Raw genomic sequence first — 27,414 nt, forward strand, 5'->3', positions numbered from 1 at the left:
CCAAACATCTCTGATACCAGCTCTTTGTAAAGAACTCTCCTAGGGACTAGGTGCATAATAGTGGATAGTACAGAGACCCTGCTGCAGAGAAGTTCACATTCTGGAAAGTTAAACAAAGGTGGAATCCAACAATGTTGTTGGAGAGTAAAGAGAAAAACAACAAGAGAAATGTGTTCCAGGGATACTAGAAGTTGTCCAGGGGAGGAAGTGGTTCTGTGAAGAGGTGGTATTGAAAGCATTTACCAGATGAAGTTTTGACTGAGCTGGGTTTTGAAGGATGATTAAGAGTCTTCTGGGCTGGGGCTGGGACTCAGTGGTAGAGTGCTTGCCTAGCATGTGTGAGGCCCTGGGTTTGATTCCCAGCACTGCATAGAAATAAATAAGGAAAGAAAGAAAGAAAGAAAGAAAGAAAGAAAGAAAGAAAGAAAGAAAGAAAGAAAGAAAGAAAAAATATTTTTTAAAAAGTCTTCCATGGAGCAAGAGGGCATTGTAAGCAGAGGAAAGAGCATGAATAGTTATTTAGATATAATCTTTTTGGGTGGAATTAAAGGATTTTGTAATGAGAACACCCAAGGAGACGAAAACTGATTAGAGGACATTTAATTCCAATGTTTCACTTGAGTTTCTGATAAGAAGCAATAGCCTTAGGGCATAATGATAACACTGATCAAAGTTTTTATTAATTTTTATAAACCTGAGCTCAAAGATCAAAGTAGGTATGTCTCATGACTCACTGCCAACTGCCAAGGTGGAGGGGGCATCTTGCTTCTGCAATAGTGGGTGGGGCACAGGTGTTTTTTTTCTATTGGGTGTACACCCAACCCCGCCTCCTTTCCCAGCATATAAATATGCCAGTCTGACTCACAGCTGTTCACAGATCGCAAGCTTGGCACCTTCTCCTGTGAAAAGATAGCTCACATAGCTGGAAGTCAAACTCAGAGGAGAAAATTTTAGAAGGAAAGTAGTGATGGACCTGATCCCAAACTTTTCCATGGAAACCTGGGTTCTCCTGGGAATCAGCCTGGTGCTCCTCTATCTGTGAGTAACTGTCCCAGTTCCTCTCCTCTTCAAATCTCTCATTTCTGTGAATAGGAGTTTTAGTAACATAATTTGATTTGGGGGATGAACTTCTGATTGAGTCTCAGTTTGGACCTAGAGTTCTGTAGAGGCGGATTACAAACAACTGGACACCTTCTGAAAAGTGATGCACTCTTTGCAAACTTTCAGAATTCTGGGGGTAAAGAGGGGTTTACACAACTTTCTGTGTCATTGTTTATCTGTTGTGTTCTATGTGCACTACAAGAGATGTGTAGGAGGCTCATCTCCTGTGGAACAGGTGGTTCCTGCTCCTCCTCCCCACGTTCCAGCACCATTTATAAAATGCACCAAGTGCACCCCAGGTGCTACCACAGGCTCAGACTCAGTTCTTCCCTCTGTTCTCTTCCCTTTCCCTGGAACAGTCCTCCCTCCAAAAACTCAAATGCTCCACCCTGCATTATGCAGTTACTTCTGAATGATAAAACTATTGAGCAAAGACCTGGGAGAAATTTGGAACTTTTATTCCTTAAGTTAGCATCAGTGTAGAGATTTGTTTCTCCCTTGATTTGAAATCTAATGGCAGCCTCAAGAGACAAAAGTTAATAAGCCCATTTTGTATTTTAAACATTTTCCCATGATATTCCAGTACAGGAGCATGAATAAAATAATCTAGTAGAAGAATTCCTTTAAATAGTGGGATTCCTGGTCTGGGGTTGTAGCTCAGTGGCAGAGAGCTCATCTGGCATGTGTGAGGCACTGAGTTCAACCCTCAGCATCACATAAAAATAAATAAATAAAATAAAGGTATTGTATCTGCCTACAACTAAAATATATTTAAAAAATAGTGGGATTCCTGGTTTAATGGAGCAGGTGAAGAGAGCAGTTATTTCTGACTGAGGGTAGAAGACATTGCCCCAAGGAGACCTTTGACTTCTATCTTAAATCCACTTTTATAGTGATGTGAAAATAGAAAATATAAACCTGGTTGTAACAATTGAAGTAAAGGGTAATATTCAGGCTTTTGTTACATCAATTTTCCCTCCAGTGGCATTTTAAAATTAATGGAAATGTTTTAATTTCATTCTGCTCAATTTCTTTGAGGTAAGTTCCTCTTGTTCCTTCTGAAGGTCAAAATAGGATTCTGTATTTGTGAAAACCAATCTGTTTAAAAATGACCTCATCTTTTTTGAACAATTGAAGAAATATTAATTTAATACATACATCCATGACGTAGGTTGCACACGTCTTTAAATATACCTGCCCAGCTGGTTATTCTTACTCAACAGTTTCCTGTATGCCAGTGTTCTTAATCTATTACAGCAGATGAATAAGGGAGAATGTGGACCAGGGATGCAATAAAAGGCATCCAGAGAGGTTTTATGAAAAACTGGGAGAATATTCCTCTCTGCTCAGGGAAGGAGACCAAGAGTGGGGACAGCCCCCACCGGAGGCCCCTAGAGGGGCCAACATGATGGTATCAAGTCAGCTTCCTAAACTGACATCAGCGAATGAGGTGACCTGGAAGCAATCTAGGCTGAATTGCTCAGGAATTTTCAAGTTCATGTTTGGAGGACTTATATCAGCTACTTACTGTAGCATTGGGAGCCTAATGATGGAATTAGCTGCTTTGAGCTAATTAATATGACTTTTGTGGTCCCTCAGGGAATGTGAGAGAGGAGATGATGAGCAGATGTAATTAGGGCCATTGGAGTTTTTGTTGTTATTTATGGCCTACATGTTACCTGCCTGGCTTCACTGTTCCCATTCTTGAATCAGTGACTCGTGAGCCTCTATATACACACAGTCACAATCCCTTGACCTGGATTTCTCTTCCACTTTGTAGATATGGGACCTATTCACATGGATATTTTAAGAAGCTGGGAATTCCAGGGCCAACACCTCTGCCCTTTTTTGGAACTCTTCTTAATTATCGCCGGGTGAGTATCATTTGAGCTCCCTGTTTTGCCTCTTATAGTTGCACACACCTGCTTAGTTACATCAGTAGAAATTCAGCTCCATGAGAGAAGTTTCAAGATTTCTAAGGTTCGGAAACTGTGTGAGGGCCCCATCCAAAGCACAGTCTGGTTTACCCTGGGGCTCTGTTTACAACTCCTCATAGTGTCAGGTTCACTTCTGTTGATGAGCTCAGGACTCTGGCACAAACACACTGTAATCTGTGGACTTTCTGTTCAGACTGAGAGCATTCTCACAGAGTTTTCTTTTTTCTCAGTGCAGATTCTAGGAAGATACACTCATACCTCTGGGATGCTTTATTTGCACAGTTAAAATATTACAAATGAGGAAGATTAATTGCTTAGTTTCTATGATGAAAACTCAGAGCCAGTGTCTACCTGTGTTCTATGTGCAGAGAAGTAGCATCTCCCCTTTTCCTAGGTTGACACAGGAAGGCAAGTCCACTTTTTATTTGCTCACTATCTCACTTACTTACTCAACAATATGATTGTGACAACATAAATGTCCTAGGCTAGAAGAGGTTGCTGGTATCTTTAACTTCCTAATGCTACCAGAATTTTAGAGACAACATGAGATAAATTAAAATGATTCTGGATGAGGAGACAAAAGATGGCCCTGGGAAACACTCACTTTTCCTCACCCTGGGTTTCCTCATGTACCCATGGAGGTAATAATTCAGAAGGTCCCAGTATTTCTGAGACAACATAAGTAGAAGAAGAAATACTGCAGAAGACAAGCATGTTGTATTCATAGACAAGGGCAATTAGTTGAGTATGTATAATACTTAGAGAAAATTTAAGTGACTTTACATATTTCATTTTAAATATTGCATATTTTCTCTTTTCTCCTCAGAAGCCTCTGAGTAAGAGCTTCTCTCTAACCACCTGTTAGGAACAGCAAGCCTGATTTCATGGGATTTGGGTCATTTGATGTGATGTCAGTACATTTACAACAATAATGGAATTTCATTTTGTTCTTCTTCCTAGGGCTTTTTTAATTTTGATGCAGAATGTTATAAAAAGTATGGAAAAACATGGGGGTGAGTATTCTGGAAGCTTCTCTTTGGTAGACTTGTTATGATGTGGCACCCCAATGTGTGAGGACAATCTCAGCCCAGAGCTTTTGGGATACAACCCTCTGTGCTGCAAAGTCCTTGGAGGCTTGTCCTGCCAAGGGTCCTGCATGTCATCAGGAGTCGGGTTCCACAGTCTGATTTAGGTTGAGAGTGTTGCATGTTTTGGCTTTTCTCCTGCTTTTGATGACCCAGAGTCTCCTACCCTTACTTTATGTCCAATGTCTGGTTATTCCAATCTTCCCCATTTTGTTTGTTTTTGACTCCTTTTATTGAATAATAATATGTATTATTTGAGAACTTTTTTTTTATCGTGGGCTTATAAGTCTATGACATCATCTTTTTCCTCCATTGATGATTAAAAGCAAAATTCCCTTATTTAATTTTCAGATTTAATATATGCTTTTGAACCAATGGCTGGGAGGTACTGGGAAGCAGATGGGAAGTCCTTCTGCTCAGTTTTCTTAATTTCCTTTACTTCTTTTCTTCTTTTTTATTGTCATCATTATTGTTGCTCATATGCCATTTTTAAGTTTTCAGCGTTGACTTTTCAAGGAAGCATTTCTTTCTCTCCTTCATCCATTTGACGTTAAGACCAGACATAGAATGTAGTTCCACCAGTGAGTTCCCTGGTGGATTGACGGGGTTTATATTGGAGGGTGGCCTCAGCTAATTGTAGCAACTATTCCCTTTCAGAGCTGGTGGGGGTTTGGTGAGAGCCATAGAAGAGGTGTAATCATTTTGCTCTACACTAAAAATAGTGGTAGAAGACATTGACTCTTCTTCTCCATCTTCTCTCATCAATCCACAGAAAGCCACAGGGCTGACCACAGTGTTCTGCTCAGTTGACATGGCCCATAGATACCATGTGATTCAGTGACACAACATTCCCTGCTGGATCTCCAAAGGCTCCACTCCAGCTACCACTTGCAAAACTTAGTAATTGTGACCAGTTAGCCAACTATCTGCCTTCAATTTTTTTTCACTAACCTAATAGCCTTTTGAATAATCCAATATTTTGCGATGTGAAAAGTATGGAGACTATGGGCTAAGGCTGTAGCTCAGTGGCAGAGCACTTGCCTATCACATGTGAGGCACTGGGTTTGATCCTTAGCACCATATAAAAATTAATAAATAAAGGCATTCTGTCCACCTACAATTACAATAAACAATAAATAAATAAGTTATGGAAAGTAGTGTAGGCAATACTATTATATTCACCATCTAGATTTAACAAGTGTTGCAATGCTATTTCTAATTATGATCTCTTAGGAGGTGTATTTTGTCTCTACATTTCTCTTCCTACCTACTTTACGTACATTACCCTTTATGCTATGAAGACTCCAGTGGCTTCTGTGGTCAGAATCCCCAAGAGAACTTCATGTTGCTATATATTGTAGGACTAGGCAGGTAGAATAGGTAACATCAGGATCAAAGTTTGGATTTCTGCAGCAGAATCTGGCCTGTTAGATTTAATCAGCCGTATTTTCTAACACAGCATATATGATGGTCGACGGCCTGTTTTGGTTATTACGGAGCCAAGCATTATCAAAACAGTGCTCATCAAAGAATGTTATTCTGCCTTCACTAACCGACGGGTAAGCATTTACTTTTTAACATTTTAACATTTATTTAGTTATTTTTAAGTTTTTAATTTATTCTTTCCAGTTATACATGACACTAGAATGTATTTTGACATATTATACGTACATGACCTACAACTTCCCAATCCTGTGTTTGGACATAATGTTGAGTTTCTCTGGTTGTGTATTCATATATGAACATAGGAAAGTTATGTCTGATTCATTCTACAGTCTTTCCTATTACAATCCCCTCACCCTTCCCTTTGTTCCCCTTCGTCTAACCCAAAGTAACATTTATTTATTTATTTATTAACTCAAATTTTATCCTGAGATATTTATAAATTCAGAGGGCATTCCTTGCCAAAAACATTACCAGGCAGTTGCATGTATAATTTATTATGTTTTACCCAAAGATAATTTCTTACATGACTATACATTTATTAAGTTCCTATTTCTATAGTAACAGGAAATTGATACAATCTAGGCTTTTTATTTTCATTTTTCCTGTTTTGTGTGTCTATATGTATGAGTGTGCAGCTCTGTGCAAATGTATCACATTCCTACATTTGTGTAGATTTAGATTGTGTTTTTAATGTGTTTTCACCAGTTCTTCGTTAACCTTAGAAATGTGCCTGGTTTCTTGTGTGTTGACCACATTGGTCAATGTTTGCACCTACAAATAGGTAAAGTCCTATTTGTATGCCTTTTATTTATTTGTTTTTCTTTTCCTCTGACATCAGCTGGGAGTTCCAGTGTGGGGTTGAATAAGAGCCAGGAGAGTGAACATTTCTTTTGAAGGATATAGACTTAAACTTCCAAAGTTTACCCCAATTTTAGATGAGGCTGATGTGTGTGTGTGTGTATTGCCATACAATCTCTATCTTCACTTTTTAAAAACTTTGGGTGCTGGGTCTAGCTCAGTTGGTAGAGTGCTTGCCTCGCAGGCACAAAGTCTGGGGTTCAATTCCCAGCATCACAAAAAATTTTTAAAAAACTTTGATTAATGTATGATAATATGTTCAATACATACATATATTCCACACTGCCCAAATCCAGCCTCTATTTACTTCCCAACATGTCCAAATCACTAATCTGCACTCAGATGAACGTTTTTACTTGTCTTTCTGTATATGACTGAGCATACATTGTAGAATTATTCCTGATGCTTGAGAGAAAGCATTCAGTTTGCCACAAGTAAGTATACTGTTAGCAGAAAATGGATTTTTGTAGAATCTCTTTGTCAAGTTGAAGAAACTTCCCTCTGTTCCTAACCTCCTAAATTTTTACAGTGAATGAATTGCTTAACACCTCACCATTACTTATTTACTCAAGTTTATCAACTTGAAATAGTAAGTAACACCGTTGCCAAGGCTGGCTTTGAACTTGCGGTCATCCTATCTCAGACTACCGAGCTGCTGGGATTACAGGCATGCACCACTGTGCCTGGCTGGAAGCATACATTTTAATACAAAAATGTATTTTAGATGATGGAACTAAATTTCAAGGGTTTTGCTTTGGTGGGCTAGCACCCAGGTGAAAAATAGAATTATCTTCCTTTCCCCCTCGGTCCTTGTAGAAAATATTGGAAGAACTTCCATTAATAACTTGTGTTTTTCCTGTATTACACTTATATTCCAAATCCTTTAAGTTTCAAATATTATTATTTTAAAAATTATTGTATCTAAGCACCCCTTTATCAAGATACTTATGCTGTAAATGCATGTAAAGACACAATTGATCTTAGGTAACATACAGTTGACCAAGAACACCTGATATCTGTCACCAACCCATTTCTGCTCTGCATAGCCCTGGAGGTTGTACTAGGTCTTCTTAGGTCTTCTTCCAGTCTATTCCTCTGGAAAAAGCTTCAAACCAAGGGGAATTTTACATCTAAACAAAGGTTGCAATATAAAGTCCAAAAATGGTGTGAGGTGCCTGGGTGTCTCTTCCAAACTCACAGGAGGCTAGGCACTTGGAATAAATACTGATGAGTGTCTGACATAGGTCTAGCTACCTAGTAGGCAGTCACTAAACATTTTTTTAAGTAAATCATGCTTGTTTAACAAACTTTTGCCACTGTTGAGACCTCCAAATTTATGTAGGACAAAATCTCTTTTCCTCTGGGCTCTAGGATTTTGGTCCAGTGGGATTTATGAAAAAAGCCATCTCTTTGTCTGAGGATGAAGAATGGAAGAGAATAAGAACACTGCTGTCTCCAACCTTCACCAGTGGAAAACTCAAGGAGGTAATAAAATAGGAGGGCTTTTCACTGGAAACTTAAAGAATAAATCTGGGTGTGGGTAGAAAGTGATATAGATCACAGTCCCTTTCCAAGGGATAGTCCTCTGAATTTGAACTTACTAAAAATGTTCTTTTGTCTTTATATTTTAGAAGAGATATAGTAAAATTCATTATAAATGTCTCATACTTCTTCATCCTGGGAAAACCATAGCCTTGGGGACTGAGTCTCCTCACTGAACTATGGGTGATCTTGTGTTTTGTGCTTAGATGTTCCCCATCATTAACCAGTATGGAGATATGTTGGTGAAAAACATGAGACTGGAATCAGAGAAGGGCAAGTTTATCAACTTGAAAGAGTAAGTAGCAGGGCAGCTCTGGCATTCCAAGCTCCACCAGGAGCCCCTCCAACTGCCTGCCACTGAACTGAATTCCAAATGTTGAGCTAGTGCAATGAGCAGACAAAGCAAGAGTTTGGAGTCACAACTCTAACTGTTCATCCAAGAAGGTGCTACTCCCAGGAGGAGACAGGGCAACTGGGGGAGAAAGGATCTCTCTTGTATCCATCAAGGTTTGTTTGGCTGCTATTTATGACTTTCGATATACTAGAAGACAAAGTACTGTCCAGGTCACCTTTTTTGAGCCCTATAGGAAGACTCAGTTATTCTACCCTTGTCCTGCTGAAGCTCAGTTTGTACACAACTGTCATCATCCACATTCTATTTGTGCTACTGTAGTGTGTCTGATTATGGATCTGATTCCTGTGTGGGTGAGCTTCTTGAGTTCAGAGGTGAGTCTAACTCACCTCACTGTCCCCATCAGTCCTGGCACAAGGGAAGTACCTTATTTGCAACTCATAAAGGTCTCATAGTCAGTGTGAAGGGATCATGGACTCATAGTCCAGCAGATAACTGTGACAGTGTGTGGCTCATTGCTTGTCTTGCCTGGGTATGTGAACTTACTCCTACTTCTTGCTGCATGTGTAGTGGAAGGATTGGGAAGAGGCACTGATTTTAACTTTCCATGTCTTTCTCTATTCAGCATCTTTGGGGCCTACAGCATGGATGTGATCACTGCTACATCATTTGGAGTGAACATCGATTCCCTGAACAACCCACAAGATCCCTTTGTGGAGAAAGTCAAGAAGCTCTTAAAATTTGATTTCTTTGACCCTTTGCTCCTCTCAATAAGTATGTGGACTACCATGTTATTTGTTCCCTCTCTCTATTCAAATGATTATTATTGATACATAATTAACATACCTTTTAATTACCCCACTTAATTTATACAATTATATGGTTTTCAGTACAAAGATATACTCAGCCATCACTAGTGACCATTTGTCAACTCAGAAGCAGGCTACCATTTCATTATCAACTCTCTATTCCCCAAGCCTAAGCAACCATGGATCTTTTTTCTGACTCTATAGATTTGCTGATACTGTGAATTGTCTATTAATGAATCCCACAGTATGTGGCTTTGCATATCTGACTTCTTTCATTTATCATTGTGTTTTCAAATTCTTCCATCCTGAATCATCTGTGAGTACTTCATTTCTTTTTTGAATGAAATTATTTATTTATTTGTTCTAATGAATTATACATGACAGCAGAATGCATCTCACTACATAAAACACAAATGGAGCACAAATTTTCACTTCTGTACTTGTACATGAAGTAGATTCACAGCATTTGTGTCATCATACATGTTCCTAGGGTAATGATGTCCATCTTATTCCACCATCTTTCCTACACTCATCCCCCCTCCGTTTCCCTTGCCCTATCCAAACTTCCTTCATTCCTCAGATGACCCTCCCACCCATTAGGGATCAGCATCCACTTATGAGAGAAAATATTTGGCTTTTGTTGTTTTGGGATTGGCTTACTTCACTTAGCATGATATTCTCCAACTCCATCCATTTATCTGAAAAATTCCATGATTTTATTCTCTTTTAATGCTGAATAAGATTTCATTGTATATATGAACCACATTTTCTTTATCCATTCATCTGTTGATGGGCATCTAGGTTGGTTCTGCAGTTTAGTTATTGTGAATTGAGCTGCTATAAACATTGATGTGGCTGCATCAATGTAGTATGTTGATTTTAAGTCCTTTGGGTATAAACAGAGAAGTGAGATAGCTGGGTCAAATGGTGGTTCCATTCCAAGTTCTCTGAGGAATCTCCATACTGCTTTCCAAAGTGATTGCACCAATTTACAGGCACACCAGCAATGTAAGTGCCTTCCCCCGCAAATTCTCACCAACATATATTTTTGTTTGTATTCTTCATAACTGCCATTCTGACTGGAGTGAAATGAAATCTTAGAGTAGTTTTGATTTGCATTTCTCTAATTACTAGAGATGTTGAACATTTTTTTTCATATATTTGTTGATCAATTGTATATCTTCTTCTGAGAAATGTCTGTTCAATTCCTTAGCCCATTTATTGATAGGGTTATTTGTTGTGCAGTTTTTTTTTGTGTTAAGTTTTTTGAATTCTTTATATATCCTGGAGATTAGTGCTCTATATGATGTGCATGTTGTAAAAAATTGCTTCCATTCTTTAGGCTCTCTCTTCACCTTATTGATTGTTGCTTTTGTTGATAAGAAACTTTTCAGTTTGAATCCATCCCATTTATTGTTTCTTGATTTTATTTCTTGCCCTTTAGGAGTCTTGTTAAGGAAGTCAGAGTCTAATCTGACATAATGAAAGTCTGAGTCTACTTTTTCTTCTATTAGGTGCAGTGTCCCTGGCCTAATTCCTAGTCCTTGATTCACTGTGACTTAAGTTTTGTGTATGGTGAGAGGTAGGGACTTAATTTCATTTTGCTACTTATGGATTTTGAGTTTTCCCAGAATCATTGTTGAAGAGGTTTTTTTTCCAGTGAATGTTTTTGGCACTTTTGTCTAGTATGAGATAACTGATTTTGTGTAGGTTTGTCTCTGTATCTTCTGTTCTTTACTATTGTTCTACATGTCTGTTTTGGGGACAATATGGATTTCCAGTTTTGCCAGCACCATTTGTTGAATAGGCTCTTTTCCCCAGTGAATGTTTTTGGCACCTTTGTCTAGTATGATATTCATGTGTGTTTGTCTCTGTGTCCTCTATTCTGTACCATTGGTCAACAAGTCTATTTTGGTGCAGATACCATGCTGTTTTTGTTACTATAGCTCTGTGGTATAGTTTAAGGTCTGTTATAGTGATGTGATAGCTATTCTGGGTCTCTTATTTTTCTAAATAAATTTTATGATTGCCTTTTCTATTTCTTGAAGAACATCATTGGGATTTTAATAGGGATTGCATTAAATGTGTATAACACTTTTGTAGTATGGATTTGCCAGAATTTAATTGAGACATTTTGCATCTATGTTCATTAAAGATATTCGTCTGAAATTTTCTTTTGTTGATGTGTGTTTGGCTGGTTTAGGGATCAGGGTGGTACTGGCTTTATAGAATGAGTTTGGAAGTGTTCCCTCTTTTGCTATTTCATGGAATAATTTGAGGAGTATTGGTATTAGGTCTTGTTTGAAGGTCTTATGAAAATCTGTCTGGTCAGAGCTCTTCTTTGTATGTAGGCTTTAGATGGTGTCTTCTATTTCCTTGCTTGAAATTGATCTGTTTAATTTGTGTATATTATTTTGATTCAGTTTGGGTAGATCATGACTCTAGAAATTTGTCATTGTCTTTGATATTTTCTATTTAATTGGAGTATAAATTTTCAAAATAGTTTCTAATTATCTTCTGTATTTCAGATGTGTCCATCATGATATTTCCATCATTATCACAAATTTTATTAATTAAGTTTTCTCTCTCTTTATTCGTGTGGCTAAGGGTTTATAAATTTTGTTTATTTTTTCAAAGAACCAGCTTTTTGATTTGACAATTTTTTCAATTGTTTCTTTTGTTTCAGTCATTGATTTCAGCTCTGATTTTAATTATTTCCTGTCTTCTACAATTTTTGGTGTTGATTGTTCTTTTTTTTTGGGGGGGGGGGCTTTGAGATGTAATGTTAGGTCCTTTATTTATTGACTTTTTCTTCTTTTAAGGAATGAACTCCATGCAATGAACTTTTCTCTTAGTAGTGCCTTCATAGTGTCCCAGAGATTTCAATATGTTGTATCAGTGTTCTCTTTTACCTCTAAGAATTTTTTAATCTCCTCTCTGATGTTTTCTGCTATCTCTTGCTCAGTCAGTAGCATATTATTTAGTCTCCAGGTGTTGGAGTAGCTTCTATTTTTCATTTATCATTAATTTCTAATTTCATTCCATTTTAATCTGATGGCATGCAGGATAGTATCTCTCTTTGTATTTGCTAAGAGTTGCTTTGTGGCATAATATATGGTCTATTTTAGAGGAGGATCCATGTGCTGCTGAGAAGAAAGTGTATTCACTCATTGATGGATGAAATGTTCTCTATATGTCTGTTAAATCTAAGTTATTGATTGTATTATTGATTTCTATAGTTTCTTTGTTTGGAAGATCTATCCAGTGGTGAATAAGGTGTGTTAAAGTCACCCAGTATTATTGTATTGTGGTCCATTTTACTCTTGAAATTGAGAAGAGTTTGATGAATGTAGATGGCCTTTCCATTTGGCCTTTTCATGTTATCCCATAATTCATTGTTTGGGGCATAAGTATTTATAATTGTTATTTCTTGTTGATGAATGTTTTTTTAAAGCGGTATGAAATGTCCTTCCTTATTCCTTTTGATTAACTTTGGCTTGATGTCTACTTTATTTGATATGAGGATGGAAACCTGTGCTTGTTTACAAAGTTCATGTGAGTGGTATATTTATTCCCAACCTTTCACCTTCAGTTTGTGGATGTCTTTTCCTATGAGATAAGTCTCTTGAAGGCAGCATATTGTTGGTTTTGTAAAAAATCCAATCTGCCAGTCTATGTCTTTTGATTGATGAGTTTAGACCATTAACATTCAGGGAAATATGGTTCATATTTCCAGTCATTTTGCTTTATTTTTGGTTTTTAACTTGACTTGGTTTCTCCTTTGATTGGCTTTTCCTTTAGTGTATTTCCTCCCTTTGCTGATTTTCATTGTTGTTTTTCATTTTTTCTTCATGGAATATTTTGCTAATGATGTTCTCTAGTCCAGACTTTCTAGTTGTAAATTCTTTTAATTTTTGTTTATCATGGAAGGTTTTCATTTTATCATGAAATCTAAAGCTTAATTTTGCTGGATATAGGATTCTTTATTGGCATCCATTTTCTTTCAGAGTTTGGTATATATTGTTCCTGGACCCTCTAGCTTTGAAGGTCTGGGTTTAGAAATCTGCAGAGATACTAATTGATTTCCTCCTATATGTAATCTGATTCCTTTCTCTTGTGGCTTTTAAATTTCTTTCCTTATTCTGTATGTTAGGCATTTTCATTGTTATTCCCCTTGTTGTAGATCTGTTGTGATTTTGTACACTTGGTGTCCTATAAGCCTTTTGTATTTGATTTTCCAATTCATTATTCACGTTTGGAAAAGATACTGATATTATTTCATTAGATAAATTGTTCATTCCTTTGTTTTGGAACTCTATGCCTTCCTCTTTGTCAATAATTCTCACATTTGGCCTTTTCATGTTATTCCATAATTCATGAATGTTCTGCTCATGGTTTCTTATCATCTTCACTGTGTGGTCAACTTTACTTTCAAGATTATATATTTTGTCTTTATTGTCTGAGGTCCTATCTTTCAAGTGATCTAGTATGTTTGTGATGATTTCTATTGAGTTTTTAATTTGGTTTATCGTTTTCTTCATTTCAAGGATTTCTTTTCCTTTTTTTCTTTTTTGTAGAATCTCTATCTCCTTATTGAAGTAATCTTTTGCTTCCTGTGTTTGCCTGTGTAGCTCTTTATTGAAATGACCTTTTGTTACCCGTGTTTGCTTTTATATCATCCTTTAATGCACAGAACATTTTAATTACATACATCCTGAACTCCTTCTTGGACATCTCTTCTGCTGTGCTGGCCATTGGTTCTAGTAATGTATCTTGGTTTGTTTGGGGCACTTTCTTCCCTTGTTTTTTCATATTGTTTGTGTGTCTTTCCCTTTAGCAGTGTAGATACAATGTATTAGAGTTTTTATCAATAGATTTATAGTGTCCCTGAAGGATTCCATTACCTCTCCTTTAAGGAAGAGATCAATATTAACATATCCCAATGCAAACAATATGCAGGCTTAATTAAACCAAATAGCTTCTATTGAGATGTTTACAGTTTTGTCACAATAGACAGAAATGGTGAGTTTAATTATTATCAACAATGTAGAGGTAGGTTGCAAAAGGATCTACAGTTTATAATGGTGGACAAAGAGAGAACTTGGGGGAGGGGTTAGGATGAGATGTTAAGGAGGTAGGAGATGAGGATATAGAGTTATTAGATCTTAGGAAACATAAAAGAGAAATCAAAAGATGTTGGCTAGTAGCAGGAGAAAAGAGAGAAAGAGACTTTGGGAGACAGATAAGTGGGAAACAGAGAGAGAGAGAGAGAGGTGGAGGTAGAGAACAACAAATTATTTCATTTGCTAATATTCTGTTGAGATTTTGCATCCATAATTATAAGATATGTCAGTTTGTAGTTCTCCTGTGTTATCTTTGTGTTAAGTCTTAGGATTAGGTTAATATGGGTATTTTACGATCTTTTACAAGTGTTCACTGTACTCTATATTTAAAAAATACTAGATATTTCTATGAATGTTTGTAAAGAGGTAAAGAATCGGTATTAGTTCTTTTAATGTTTGGTAGAAATGTCCATGAAACATCTGGACCTGAGCTTCACTTTGTACAAAAGTTCTTAGTTTCTAATTTAGTCTCATCACCTGATGTATGTAAATATATATTTTGTATTACTTTTTGTGTCAGTTTCTGTTTTTTGTGTCTTTTTAGGAATTTGTCCATTTCGTTTATGTAATTTGTTAATTGTTGCGATAATCTGATTGTTACAATGTCTTTATATTTCTTTCTACGTATTTCCCTAGTTTTTATTTTGAATGCTAGTAACTGTAGCCTTTCTATTTCTGGTCAGTGTAGCTATTATTTTGCCAATTTTGTTATGTTTTTTTCCAAAGAATTGCATTTGTTTTCACTAATTACTTCTATTGATTTTATTTTTTTATTTGATTAGTTTCCACTTTGGTCCTTAATATTTTCTTCCTTTTTTTCCTTTAAGTTTAATTTGCTCTTCTTTTTTCATGATTTATTGTATAAAATTTGATCATTCATTTGTGCTCTTTATTTTATGTAATAGATAAGAATTTCCCTCTGCACAATGATGGCTTTTTCTCCATTCCACAAGTTTGATATATTATGCCTCCTTTTTTCCCTTTCAATACTTTATTTCTTTCACTATATTTCTTCTTTCATCCAGTGTTTATTTAGGTGTATATTGATCAATTTGCCCATACTTTGAGTTTCCCAATTTTCTTTCTAATAATGCCTTCTGGATTCCTCCTGTGGTGCTTGAGGAACACATGCTTTGTTGGTCCCATCCTGACTACTCTTTCTTGAAGAGCATGATTAACTGCAGCCTCAGACTGAAGCCTAGTTTTATCCAAAGACACTCTATTCCAGTACATGAAGGGGAAAGGGGTCAGGGTTTTCATCTTTCTCCTTTGGTCACGCCACAGAGGCAGAAGGGGCCACTGATCTCACTACTATGATGGTGGCCCTATATATGACATCCTCTTGCTCAGCCAGTGGCCTGGAGCCCAATCAGCAGTCTCAGAAGGAACAGTTCCTCTTTAGGTACCCTTATGACTTCCACTTTTCTGATTGGTAGAAAAGATGTAATTGCTCCAGGTAAATTTTACATTTTTCACTGAAGTGTCCTTTGTTTTTTCTTTCTCCTGCAGCAATATTTCCATTCCTTACTCCAATTTTTGAGGCAATGAATATCTCTATGTTTCCAAAGGATGTCACAAATTTTTTTAAGAAAGCTGTAAACAGAATGAAAGAAAGTCGCCTTCAAGAGAAACAGCAGGTAAAATCTGGTGGTGGATACAGAGGAAGTTTATTTTCGATAACTTATTTGCTATGGGTGAATGACTTCCATACTTCTTTGTATATTTTTAAAAGGTAGATGAAGAACTCTTGGTTGAGAATAGTATAGGGTTTCCATTTGGAGAGAATAAAGAATTTAGCATCTGGTAATTGAGATACAAGAATGAATCAGAGAGGGAACTGAATTAGAGTAAGATGTATTCCATGCTTTTTATAATTATGTCAAAGTGGACTCTACTCTCATATAACTAAAAAGAACCAATAAAAAGACTTAAATAAATAAAATTATATATTCCAAATACTGAAAAAATAGTGAACCAAAGAGAAAGCATTTACAGTTAAATGATGGGCTTGGAATTTAGTTTGTCAAGGCATAAATATTGCTGATAGAAAAAGTCCCAAGTACTCTAAAAAGGAGTCCTTGTACATTGTTGAATAGAATGTAAATTAGGACAGCCTTTATGGAAAACTGTGTGAAGGGCCCTCAGAAATCAAATACAGATGATCCAGCAATCTCAATACTGGGTATCTAGCCACAGGAAGTGAAATCAGAATGTCAAAGAGAGATATGTACTCCCATGTTTATTGCTGCACTATTTTAAAATTGTTCCTATTAATTGAGCCAAATAGATTTTGAAAACATCCATCATCAGGAAATGATAAATGCAATTAAAGATGTATTTAAACTGACATAAACATCAAACAGAATATACATATATCAAAGTAATCAGGTTACCTAGTTAATATGTACAGCTTAATGTTTTATATATCAGTTGAAATGATTTTTTAATAGAAGAAAAACATTTTATCATATCCCTTTTCTTCAATAGATAAAATTTCAACATAAAAATTATTTTTTTGATGCTTTAATTTCATCAGATTTTATATTGGCAAAGAATCATTGCATTTCCAAACCTCTCACTTTACAAAACTCTCCACAGAAGGCATCCTCAGGGTAGCTGGCAGTGTCTGGCCCCTCATGGATCAGGCATGGGGTTCTTTAGGTGAAGGTTTTGTCTCATGTATGAAGCCCAGCACAAGGATGTGTGCAGGCCAGGGAGCCAGGAAGGGCCCTCCAGGTGTCAGGACAAAGTTCATAGCTTCAAGCATGGTGGGATCTTTCAAGAAGCTTGCCCAAAATCTGATGATGAGCTCTAAAAATGGCAGGAGATTAATCTGTGGCATCTTTGGTGAAGAATTAAGGCAGTAAAACAAAATATTGCAGTCCAGGACTCTTCCCTGAGCAAACAAATGTAACAGGAGACAAAGCTTGCCACTCTCTGGCCAGGAGGCTGTGTTCAGAATCCACAGAAGCTCACAAGCAGGGAGAGCAAAGACCAGTAGCTGTTGGACACCATAGCCTGTTTTCACACAGGGAAATGTCCTACTCACCAAAGTTTATAGATGGATGCTTTTCTTCACTGATGACTTAGGAAACTCCAGCTAGACTTCTGAATTTAAAGAAGTCATAGTCTCAGAAGGGAAGATAAGTTCTGCACTCTTAATTTTTTTCTGACTTCATAATTAACCTTCTATCTTTGAAATCTCTCTGTTTCTAGTATCGGGTGGATTTTCTTCAGCTTATGATAAATTCTCAGAATTCCAAAGATGTGGAGTCTCATAAAGGTAAACAAGGTTGTTATCTCATCTACTGATGGGGAAACTCAGAGGGAAGTGTGTTCTGGAAATGTGCAGGAGATTCTCGAGGAAGAAGAGCATTTCTACCAAGTTGCAGAAAGGCTATGCTTGGATATTATATACAGTAGCCTGAGGAACTTCCTAGAGAAACACATCTAAAACCATGTTCAAATGTTGAAGCTGATATAAACAAATATTTCTTTTACCAGCATGGTATTTTTATTCAACTTATTTTCTTACTATTTTTATTTTGATGCTCAATTTCTCCCATATTTGTCCACTGGAATCCCTTTCATGTAAGCTCCTGAGTCCTCTATTATTCTTGTCACCTTTTTAATGATTGTTTTAAAAGTAGCTTCTGTTTATTCTGGCCATAGCAATATTGAACTGAAAACATAGAGATTCTCCATGTGTCATGCTTCACTCTTAATATCCACCACCAGAGAGTTATATTTATCACAGTTCAGGAACCTGTATTGACACACTTCTATCATTCAAAGTTCACAGATTTCCTTAGGGTTTGCTCTTGGTCTTGTACATTCTATGACATGTATCCACATTATAGTAGCATACAGTGTATTCTGTGCCCTTTTTATTTATTTTCCAAGTGTTTTTTTGCTTTCTGATTTAAGATATTACAGGTTTCTGCTCTGTTTCTCCTGACAGCTTTGTTTCTGTTTTTGCAATTAATGGAATTTAGAAATCAAAATTTGTGATCATCTTGTGGATTTTTGCTTTTAGATACTTTCAGCAGACAAGATTTTTAACATGAAATACTTCTACATGGAGTAGAGGAAAGAAATATTTCTGTATCTACTCCCATCCAATGATATAAACTATTTTTCTCTCTCCTTCAAAATTTTTTCCCTAATTTACAGCTTATTTCTGTAATACACAAATACTCCCATTGCAGTTCTAATTCATGGTACCCAGTGCCTTGACAACCATCTGAAAAAATTCCTGAATGTTGAGCAATTAATTCTAGAGATGAGGACTGGGCTTACTACAGCCTGCCAGTGTATGCATTTTTTTTTTAAAAAAATATTTTTTAGTTGTAGGTACACACAATACCTTTATTTTTATGTAGTGCTGAGGACCAAACCCAGTGCCTCACATGTGCTAGGTGAGTTCTCTACCACTAGCCACAACCCCAGCCCCAGTGTACATATTTTTATGTTCACATGTACATGTTATCTATCTATCTATCTACCTATCTATCTATCTATCTATCTATCCATTCATATATCCATCTATCCTGTAGGTATTACCCAGTTCTATTTAGCTTTCTATGATGAAGGAAACAGTCTATAATTTAACTCATCAATAAAATAACCACCAAACACATGTGCCTACTGAGCACTTGATATGCAGTTAGTGCCACTGAGGAACTGAAGTGTATTGACTTAATTTAAACACCCACACGTGGCTAGTACCTATGAATGCAAACATCTGAGATCCAAACCTTGACTTATTTTTTTGGTTCAGGGGACAGGGTTACCAGGAATTAAACTCAGGGGCACTCAACCACTGAGCCACATCCTCAGCCCTACTTTGTATTTTATTTAGAGACGGGGGTCTCATTGTGTTGCATAGTGCCTCGCTGTTGCTGAGATTGGCTTTGAACTCGTGATCCACTCCTCAGCCTCCCATAGGGATTACCTGTGTGTGCCACTGCACCTGGCCCAAACCTTGACTTTATAGTCCTATTTCATGGGGTTCATACTCACTGGGATAAAAGATTTGATAATTAAATGTTCCCATAACATTATCATAGAAAATCATCATCCATCCATCCATCTATCCTATATGTATCTACCCAGTTCTATTCAGCTTTCTGTGATGATGGAAACAGTCTATTTGACATGTGGCTAGTGCCACCGAGGAACTGAAGTGTATTGATTTTTAATTAATTAAAATTTAAACATTCACATATGGCTGGTAGCTACGAATGCAAACATCCAAGCTTCAAACCTTGACCTTTTTTTGGCGTTGGGGAGTGGGGTATCAGGGATTGAACTCAGGGGCACTCAACCACTGAGCCACATTTCCAGCCCTACGTCACATTTTATTTAGAGATAGGGTCTTGTTGAGTTGTATAGCACCTTGCTGAAGTTAGCTTTGGACTTGTGATCCTCTTGCCTTATCCTCCCACTGGGATTACAGGTGTGTGCCACTGCACCTGGCCCAAACCTTGACTTTAGTCCTATTTCATGGGGTTCAAACTCATTGGGATAAAAGATTTCATAATTAGATGTTCCCAAGGCATCATCATAGAAAAACATCATAGGAAAAAACATCAGTAAATCTGAACTCTGTAGACCTTTCAAACACTTGTTTTGTGTATTATTTTTTTATCCCAAATTGCATGTTTGGCATAGGGACCATGTTTATTTCAGGGCCCCAGGTATCTAAAAGTCCTGATGCATTCCAAGATACATGAGTTAATTTCATGATTGTGCTTAGCTTCTGTCAAGAGAAAAATCAAGACGGAGGTCAGCTTCTATGAGAAGAGCTGTTTGGTGTGCATGAAGTAGAGCAGAGAGAGGGCATGTTCTAGGGAAGGTGACATTCACTCGTGTCTGAATAGTGTTGTGTTTTACTAAAATACACCCTACTTTTTCCCCACGTGTCATGTTTACTGTCTCTCTATTGACAGTTTTCTTTTGCTACTTTAATGACATTCATTATATCAGTGTCAGTGACTACTCTTATAACATTGTGTGTTACTGTGTAGTTTCTGTGTATTCTGAGATCATCCATTTTGAAGACAGGTGCCCCAAGTCTTCTATTACCTGATGCCTCTCACTGGCATGAGCCCTACTTCTCAAGGGAAGATATGCACAAGAATCATCACATTTCATGGAAGTTCACATTTTGACTTGGTAGTTGTAGGGTGGGTTTGAGATTCTGTGTTTCTAATAATTTCCCAAATGCTGTTGATGCTGCTTGTCCATGGACCAGGCTTTGAGTAGCAACAGTCTCTTTGCTGCCCAATATTTCCTTACATTTCCTCCAACATGCTTAGATGAAAGATTCTTCAGTTGACCACACACTGAAACCTTAGTATTATAAACAATCAAATCAGTGTTTCAAGCTATATGTTATCTAGAATAATTTAAAATTTTCCTGGATGAGAATATCATCCCCTTTTTTACTTACACAAAATCTAAGGGACATATTGATCATACTGTGTATCTTAGATAGAAATGGTGTCTCTTGAAATTACCTATCTTTGGTGGTGCTGAGAATGGCACAGCTAGAAGCCAAGTCCAAGTGTGGTATAGACCTCAGGAAAACTGGATTAAAAAAAGTTTTCCATTGTCTCCTCTATCAGATAAACACGAGAGGGAAAACCACTCTGAGAATGACCCTGAACTGCTTTTCCATGGTCCTGCCTGGTGATTGTGGGTTTTAATGTGATTTCTATTAATCCAAACCCTGATGTTGTGATTTGCTGGATTTACCTGAATTGTGTTTCCTCTTCCATTAGCCCTGTCTGACCTGGAGCTTGTGGCCCAATCAATTATCTTCATTTTTGCTGGCTATGAGACCACTAGCAGTGCTCTTTCCTTCATTTTGTATGAACTGGCCACCCATCCTGATGCCCAGACCAAACTGCAGCAGGAGATTGATGCGGCTTTGCCCAATAAGGTGAGAAGATGGTACCTGGAGAGGGAGGAGAGAGGCGGAGCCTCAGCAAGACTGCCTCCTCATCCCTTCCTAGGAGGCTTTGTCCAAAATATAGTCACTGATTCTTTTCACCAGCTCTATTTGGAAAAGATCTGAAGAGACAAATGAAGGAGAAAACAGTATTTTGGAGAAAATGCTATTTCCAAAACTACAAGGAATTTTTAAGAGTGAAATTTCAGTTGTACCCATTAACCCATTACCAGTTACCATGATGATACCTAGGAAGTGTAAGCATGTGTCACTCAAGTGTCCAGATCATTGGCTCTGCTGAGCTGTGGCATGAGCTCCTTCCTGGCTGTCTGCTGAGTGAGCCTGGGCTTGGTGGGCAGGCCAACTCTGCTCTGCTCCACACATCTTCACACTCTAGTCATGTATTAGAGAGAAGCTGCCAAGGGATGAGTCAGGTTTTCTGGCTCCTGAACCAAACACTTTACTTCTACCTTGTGTCCTCTCCAATGTCACACCAGGCATTAGCCACATGTTGTGCCTGCTGTCCTCACACCTCTGCCTAAACAGAGAGTCTATCAGATATCAAGACACCTGGTCTCTGGGGCTGGCATGGCTGGTTTGGAGTGAAGTGGGCACAAAGCTTCTTCAGAGATCACAATGAAGCCCTGAAGAACAACCAGAAGACGGGTCCAGCAACAGAGGGTCGGGCTGAGAGTGGCTTCCTGTTCTCCTTAGAACGTTTTCTGGAACTGAAACTGTGTGACATGGTGCCATCCAATCTTAGCCTTCTTTTGGTGGTATTAGGGTAGAAGTTACCATTTTTCCCAACATTTTTTACATGATATAGTGTGTGTGTGTGTATATATATATATATATTTATATATATATTCAAAGCAGGATTATTCAAGAAAAAACCGGATGTATAATGGGTTATTTCCTCTTTTCTATGTTCTATTTCCTTGAAATAGACATGATTTTTGTAGTGAAAGGTTACAGTGACTTTTACATATTTTACCTGAGTGTAATTGTCATATTCTATTAGTTACTTTTCCTCACATGAGAAAAAGTAGTACATGATGATGCTGAGGATATTACACACTGAATTTGGGATTGTCCCAAAGGTCTCTTATGTACATAACTACTCTGTACTTCTCAATGGGCCATGGACATGGTTGTCAAATGGACATGATTGTTATTATAATGCTTAGGCAATTGTAAGTACTACTCTCCTTCACCATTCTGTTATTCTTGAGACCTCCTAACACTTTAATAAAACTACGCAGATTGTGTTTAAAGTTAGTTCTAAACATGAATTTCAAAAAATCTCTTTTTTTCTCTTCAGGCACCTGCTACCTATGATACCGTGTTACAGATGGAGTACCTGGACATGGTGGTGAATGAAACTCTCAGGTTGTTCCCAATTGCTGGCAGACTTGAGAGGGTCTGTAAGAAAGATGTTGAAATCAATGGAGTGCCCATTAGGAAGGGAACAGTGGTGATGATGCCAAGCTATGTTCTTCATCGAGACCCACAGTACTGGCCAGAGCCTGAGGAGTTCCATCCTGAAAGGTACAGGGCCTCTGGGAAAGGGAACCGCCCTGGGCTAGGGTTGTCCAAGCATGTCCTTGTATTTCTTATCATAGATGACATACAGGTAGCTATGTAATCATTTTTATATATGTCTTTGTATTTTAAGCAGTTTTCCTGTTATAAATATAAAATTTTCTTGCAAAATGATATGAATTTGTGACAAGGAACAAAACGAATGCTATGTCCATTCACTATCCTGAATTCTTTTTTTAAAAATTTTAGTTGATTTTTAAAAAAATAAATGACAACAGAATGCATTACAATTCTTATTACACATATATAACACAATTTCTCATAACTCTGTTTGTATATAAAGTATGTTGACACCAATTTGTGTCTTCATACATGTACTTTGGATAATGATGTTCATCACATTCCACCATCCTTGCTAACCCCCTGCCCCCTCCCTTACCCTTCCACCCTCTGCTCTATCTAGAGTTCATCTGTTCCTCCCATGCTCCCCGTTCCTACCCCACTATGAGTCAGCTTCCTTATATCAGAGAAAACATTTGGCATTTGTTTTTTTGGAATTGGCTAACTTCACTTAGCATTATCTTCTCCAACACCATCCATTTACTTTGCAAATGGCCATGATTTTATTCTCTTTTAATGCTGAGTAAAATTCCATTGTGTATATATGCCACATTTTTAAATCCATTCATCTACTGAAGGGCATCTAGATTAGCTTCACAGTTTATTGTGAATTGTGCTGCTATAAACATTGATGTGGCTGTGTCCCTGTAGCATGCTGTTTTTAAGTCTTTTGGGTATAAACCGAGGAGAGGAATAGCTGGGTCAAATGATGGTTCCATTCCCAGATTTCCAAGGAATCTCCATACTGCTTTCCATATTGGCTGCACCAATTTACAGTCCCACAAGCAATGTATGAGTGTACTTTTTTCCCTACATCCTTGCCAACTCTTATTGTTGTCTTCATAATAGCTGCCATTCTGACTGGAGTGAGATTATATCTTAGAGTAGTTTTGATTTGCATTTCTCATATATTTGTTGATTGATTGTATATCCTCTTCTGAGAAGTGTCTGTTAAGGTTCTTGCCCCATTTATTGATTAGGTTATTTTTTTTTTTGGTGCTTCGCTTTTGAGTTCTTTATATACCCTAGAGATTGATGTTCTACCCAAGCTGTAGGCTCTTTATTCACCTCACAAATTATTTCTTTTGCTGAGAATAAACGTTTTAGTTTGTTAAATTCTTTAAATAATCATGAATTAATAATATGATCATGTTCTCATAAACATATTTCTATGTATATATAGATATTTTTGCAAAATTAGATTGTATCATATTTTATTTGATTTTTGTTAGCACTTGATAATATATGCATTCAACTTCTGTATGTATGATTTTTGGGGTGGTACCAGTAATTGAACTCATGGGCAGTCGACCACTGAGCCACATCCATAGCCCTATTTTGTATTTTATTAGAGACAGGGTTTGAGTTGTTTAATGCCTCGCTAAATTGCTGAAGCTGTCTTTGAACTTGGGATCCTACTGTCTCCGTCTCCCAAGTCACTGGGATTACAGGCGTGTGCCACTGTGCTCACCCTGTATGTATGGTTTTTGCATCTATAATTTCAACTTATTAAATATACTTTTATTCTTGTCAGTTTCCCCTAAACAGTCTAATACAATAAGTATTTACATAGTATTTAAATATTATTAGTTATTATAAGCAATCCAGAGATGATTTAAAATATATTTCAGGATGTGCATAGGTTATACAAGTAGTTCCCCATTGTTTTTATAAGAGACTTGATCATGCAGGATTTTGTTTATTCCGATGCTAAAACTAATTCTCCTCAGATATGGCACCATGACTCTGTGTGTATGCATGTGTGTGTGTGTGTGTGTGTGTGTGTGTGTGTGTCTGTGTTTTCAAATTTTATAGCATGTGCCATAACCTACATAACCACTGTCTCATTTCATTTTATGTATTCACTGTTATACTCCTTATATTTTATGTGTGTTTTGTTTCCTTTACTGTCTCAATTTACCATGATTTCCTTTGAAATAGCATTTATCTCATCTCAAAAAGACCGAAAGATCCTATAGGCTAAGGGGGAAAAAGGTGGAGAAACTCCTATAGGCTAAGGGGGAGAAAGGTGGAAAAACTCCATAGCTTAACAATTCTCATAGCAAAACCACAGCTGGATTTCAATGACCAGCCCAGAAATCATCTTTTACACCACTGCTTGTGGGTGTCTAAGGCACAAACTGAAACAAGTAACTGTTGTGGTTTTAATGTTTTGTTGACTTGTCATCTATTGTGGAACCAGGTTCAGTAAGAAAAACAAGGACAGCATTGATCCGTACATATACATGCCCTTTGGAAATGGCCCTCGAAACTGCATTGGCATGAGGTTTGCTCTCATGAACATGAAAGTTGCTCTTGTCAAAGTAATGCAGAACTTCTCCTTCCAAACTTGTAAGGAAACCCAGGTCAGTAGATTTTCATATAAATAATGTTTTATTTCAAGATGTTTTTCCAAACAGAGGGGCCTAGTCACAGAAAAATATATGCTTATTCATCATTAAATTATTAGATTTATAGTCCAGTGAGTCACTTTTGCACCATCTTTGAGATTTTTAGAGTTCATCACCATGGGGGCTCTAAGTCTATGGCTTTATGAAGACCAAAGTGTGTGGATAGTGAACTTGAGCACAGTGTAAATTCATCTCCAAGTCTCCTGGAGAGACCCTGTGCACAGTCGTGAGGTGTGGTGACCACAGGGTTCTGATGTTTGAGAGAAGATCTCCTCACCGGAACCTATAGAACCTCCCTGTCTCAGGCCTTGTACAGGATAAATGTTTATGAAATAATTTTTCAGATAAATGAATAATTTTACTATCCAATCATGACACACCTTAGAGAATGAGTAGGATGAATTCAAAGTACATGATACTAAAAGTAGTTTTATGTTTGTGGAGCATTTCTGGGCATAATGTATCTTCTCTACTTTGCTGTTTTGGTTCCTGGTGTTTCATTCATTGCTTCTCCAAATGCTTGTCTATATGTTACAGATTCCCCTGAAATTAGCCGAACAAGGACTTCTTCAACCTCAAAAGCCCATTATTCTGAAGGCTGTGTGTAGAGATGTAACAATAAGGGGAGCCTGAACTTCCCTAAGGATTTGTGCATTGTTATCCTCAGAGCCTGGGAACCATAACATCAGAGAACAAAAATGTATTTTGTGAAGAAAACTCAAAATGAAGATTGACTCTATATTCCTCAATTGATGAATGATAAGAGATGCTGGACCTTTGCTGAGCTTGCTCAAGGTCTTTGCAGAGTATTATCTATTTTGTGATGGAAAGGAGGTGCCCACCTCAGTGCCAGATGTAAAGACTCACCCTTTCTGGGTCTAATGGTCTCTCTCCTCTCACTGCCAGTTAGTCCTGGCAGCTCCTCGTGAGCTCTGATCAGAGAATCAATAATTATCACCAAATTTGTCAACAATTTTTAAGGAAAATGAGGGTGGTTGTGGTGGCTTTTGTAGTGACATTGATATATGATGCGTTCTTTGAAATATGCTGTGATAAGTTTTATAATGAGAAAGTCAATAAACATATCCTTATAAAATTTATCTGAAGCCTCTATGCCCATTTAAGGGGATATATAGTACTGAATCAGTGAAAGTCAAAGCTCAATCTTTTGATCATCACAATCACTGAATACATGGAGCTTTTTCAGAAATTCAAATTAAATAGTAAGATAGATACAGTTAACCCACTGTGATTTTTTGCATTGCTGGAAAAGTATATTCATAGTGTCCTTCTGCAATTTTTGAAGCACATAATTTGTAACACTCTACTGAGGTAGTTATTACTGTATCTCTAGTTTAGATTTCATATTCCCACCCTATCTCCCTTATTGATTCTGGAAAGCAAGAAACATATTTGTAGTCCATCTTCAACTCCTAATGGTGCAGCCTTTATTCATTTATTTAATTATTTATTTGTTTTGCTGCCAGGGATTGAATCCAGAGGTTTTTAACCACTGAGCCACATCCCCAACACTTTACTGTTTGTTCTAATTATTTATACATGACAGAAGAACACATTTTGTCACATTATACAAAAATGGAGTACAACTTCTTATCCTTCTGGTTGTACATGATGTAGACATACACCAGTCATGTAACTATATATACACATAGGGTAATGACCAATTCTTTCTACTACATTCCACATATATATTATATATTATATGTTATATGATATATGATATATATTTATTGATACAGGTTTTAGCTATGATGCTCATGGTATCATTGAGTTTTGATACTAGTTTTGAACTCATGATCCTCCTACCTCAGCATATAGAGTCTTGAGGATTACAGACAAAGAATAAGTTGTCCTACTCTTTGAGATTAGTAAGGAAAGACTCTACCAAAATAGGTGCTATAAGAGCTGGATTTTGGAGGCTCAGCAGGAGTCTTTTATGAGGCACAAAAATATTCTAGGCAGAGGAACCTGTGTGGGCAAAGATATATGGATGGAGCTTGTGTTGACAAAGTTCTCATGTTTTGTAAATACACAGGTATGGGACTGGGGTTGTGCTCAGAGATAGAATGCTCACCTACCATACATGAGACACTGGGTTTGATCCTCAGCATC

The 27,414-nt window shown here is 37.2% G+C and overlaps 1 protein-coding gene across 1 annotated transcript; it reads left to right on the forward strand.

Moving 5' to 3' along the window:
• The first annotated feature begins 967 nt into the window (after window positions 1–967).
• Window positions 968–25,914, forward strand: LOC139703724 (cytochrome P450 3A9-like). Its single transcript, XM_071607178.1, has 13 exons — window positions 968–1,038; window positions 2,882–2,975; window positions 3,999–4,051; window positions 5,583–5,682; window positions 7,799–7,912; window positions 8,176–8,264; window positions 8,947–9,095; window positions 15,763–15,890; window positions 17,470–17,536; window positions 21,039–21,199; window positions 22,530–22,756; window positions 25,074–25,236; window positions 25,819–25,914. Exons 1-13 carry the CDS (start codon window positions 968–970, stop codon window positions 25,912–25,914), a joined length of 1,512 nt encoding a protein of 503 aa, XP_071463279.1.
• Window positions 25,915–27,414: the final 1,500 nt, after the last annotated feature.

This window comes from Marmota flaviventris, assembly GCF_047511675.1.
Source record: "Marmota flaviventris isolate mMarFla1 chromosome 19 unlocalized genomic scaffold, mMarFla1.hap1 SUPER_19_unloc_1, whole genome shotgun sequence".
NCBI classification, from domain to species: domain Eukaryota; kingdom Metazoa; phylum Chordata; class Mammalia; order Rodentia; family Sciuridae; genus Marmota; species Marmota flaviventris.

Coding starts and splice junctions, on each gene's coding strand:
- LOC139703724 (XM_071607178.1), top strand. CDS start 968: ATGGACCTGATCCCAAACTTTTCCATGGAAACCTGGGTTCTCCTGGGA. Junction 7,913..8,175: donor CCAGTGGAAAACTCAAGGAG/GTAATAAAATAG, acceptor TTTTGTGCTTAG/ATGTTCCCCATCATTAACCA. Junction 9,096..15,762: donor CCCTTTGCTCCTCTCAATAA/GTATGTGGACTA, acceptor TTTCTCCTGCAG/CAATATTTCCATTCCTTACT.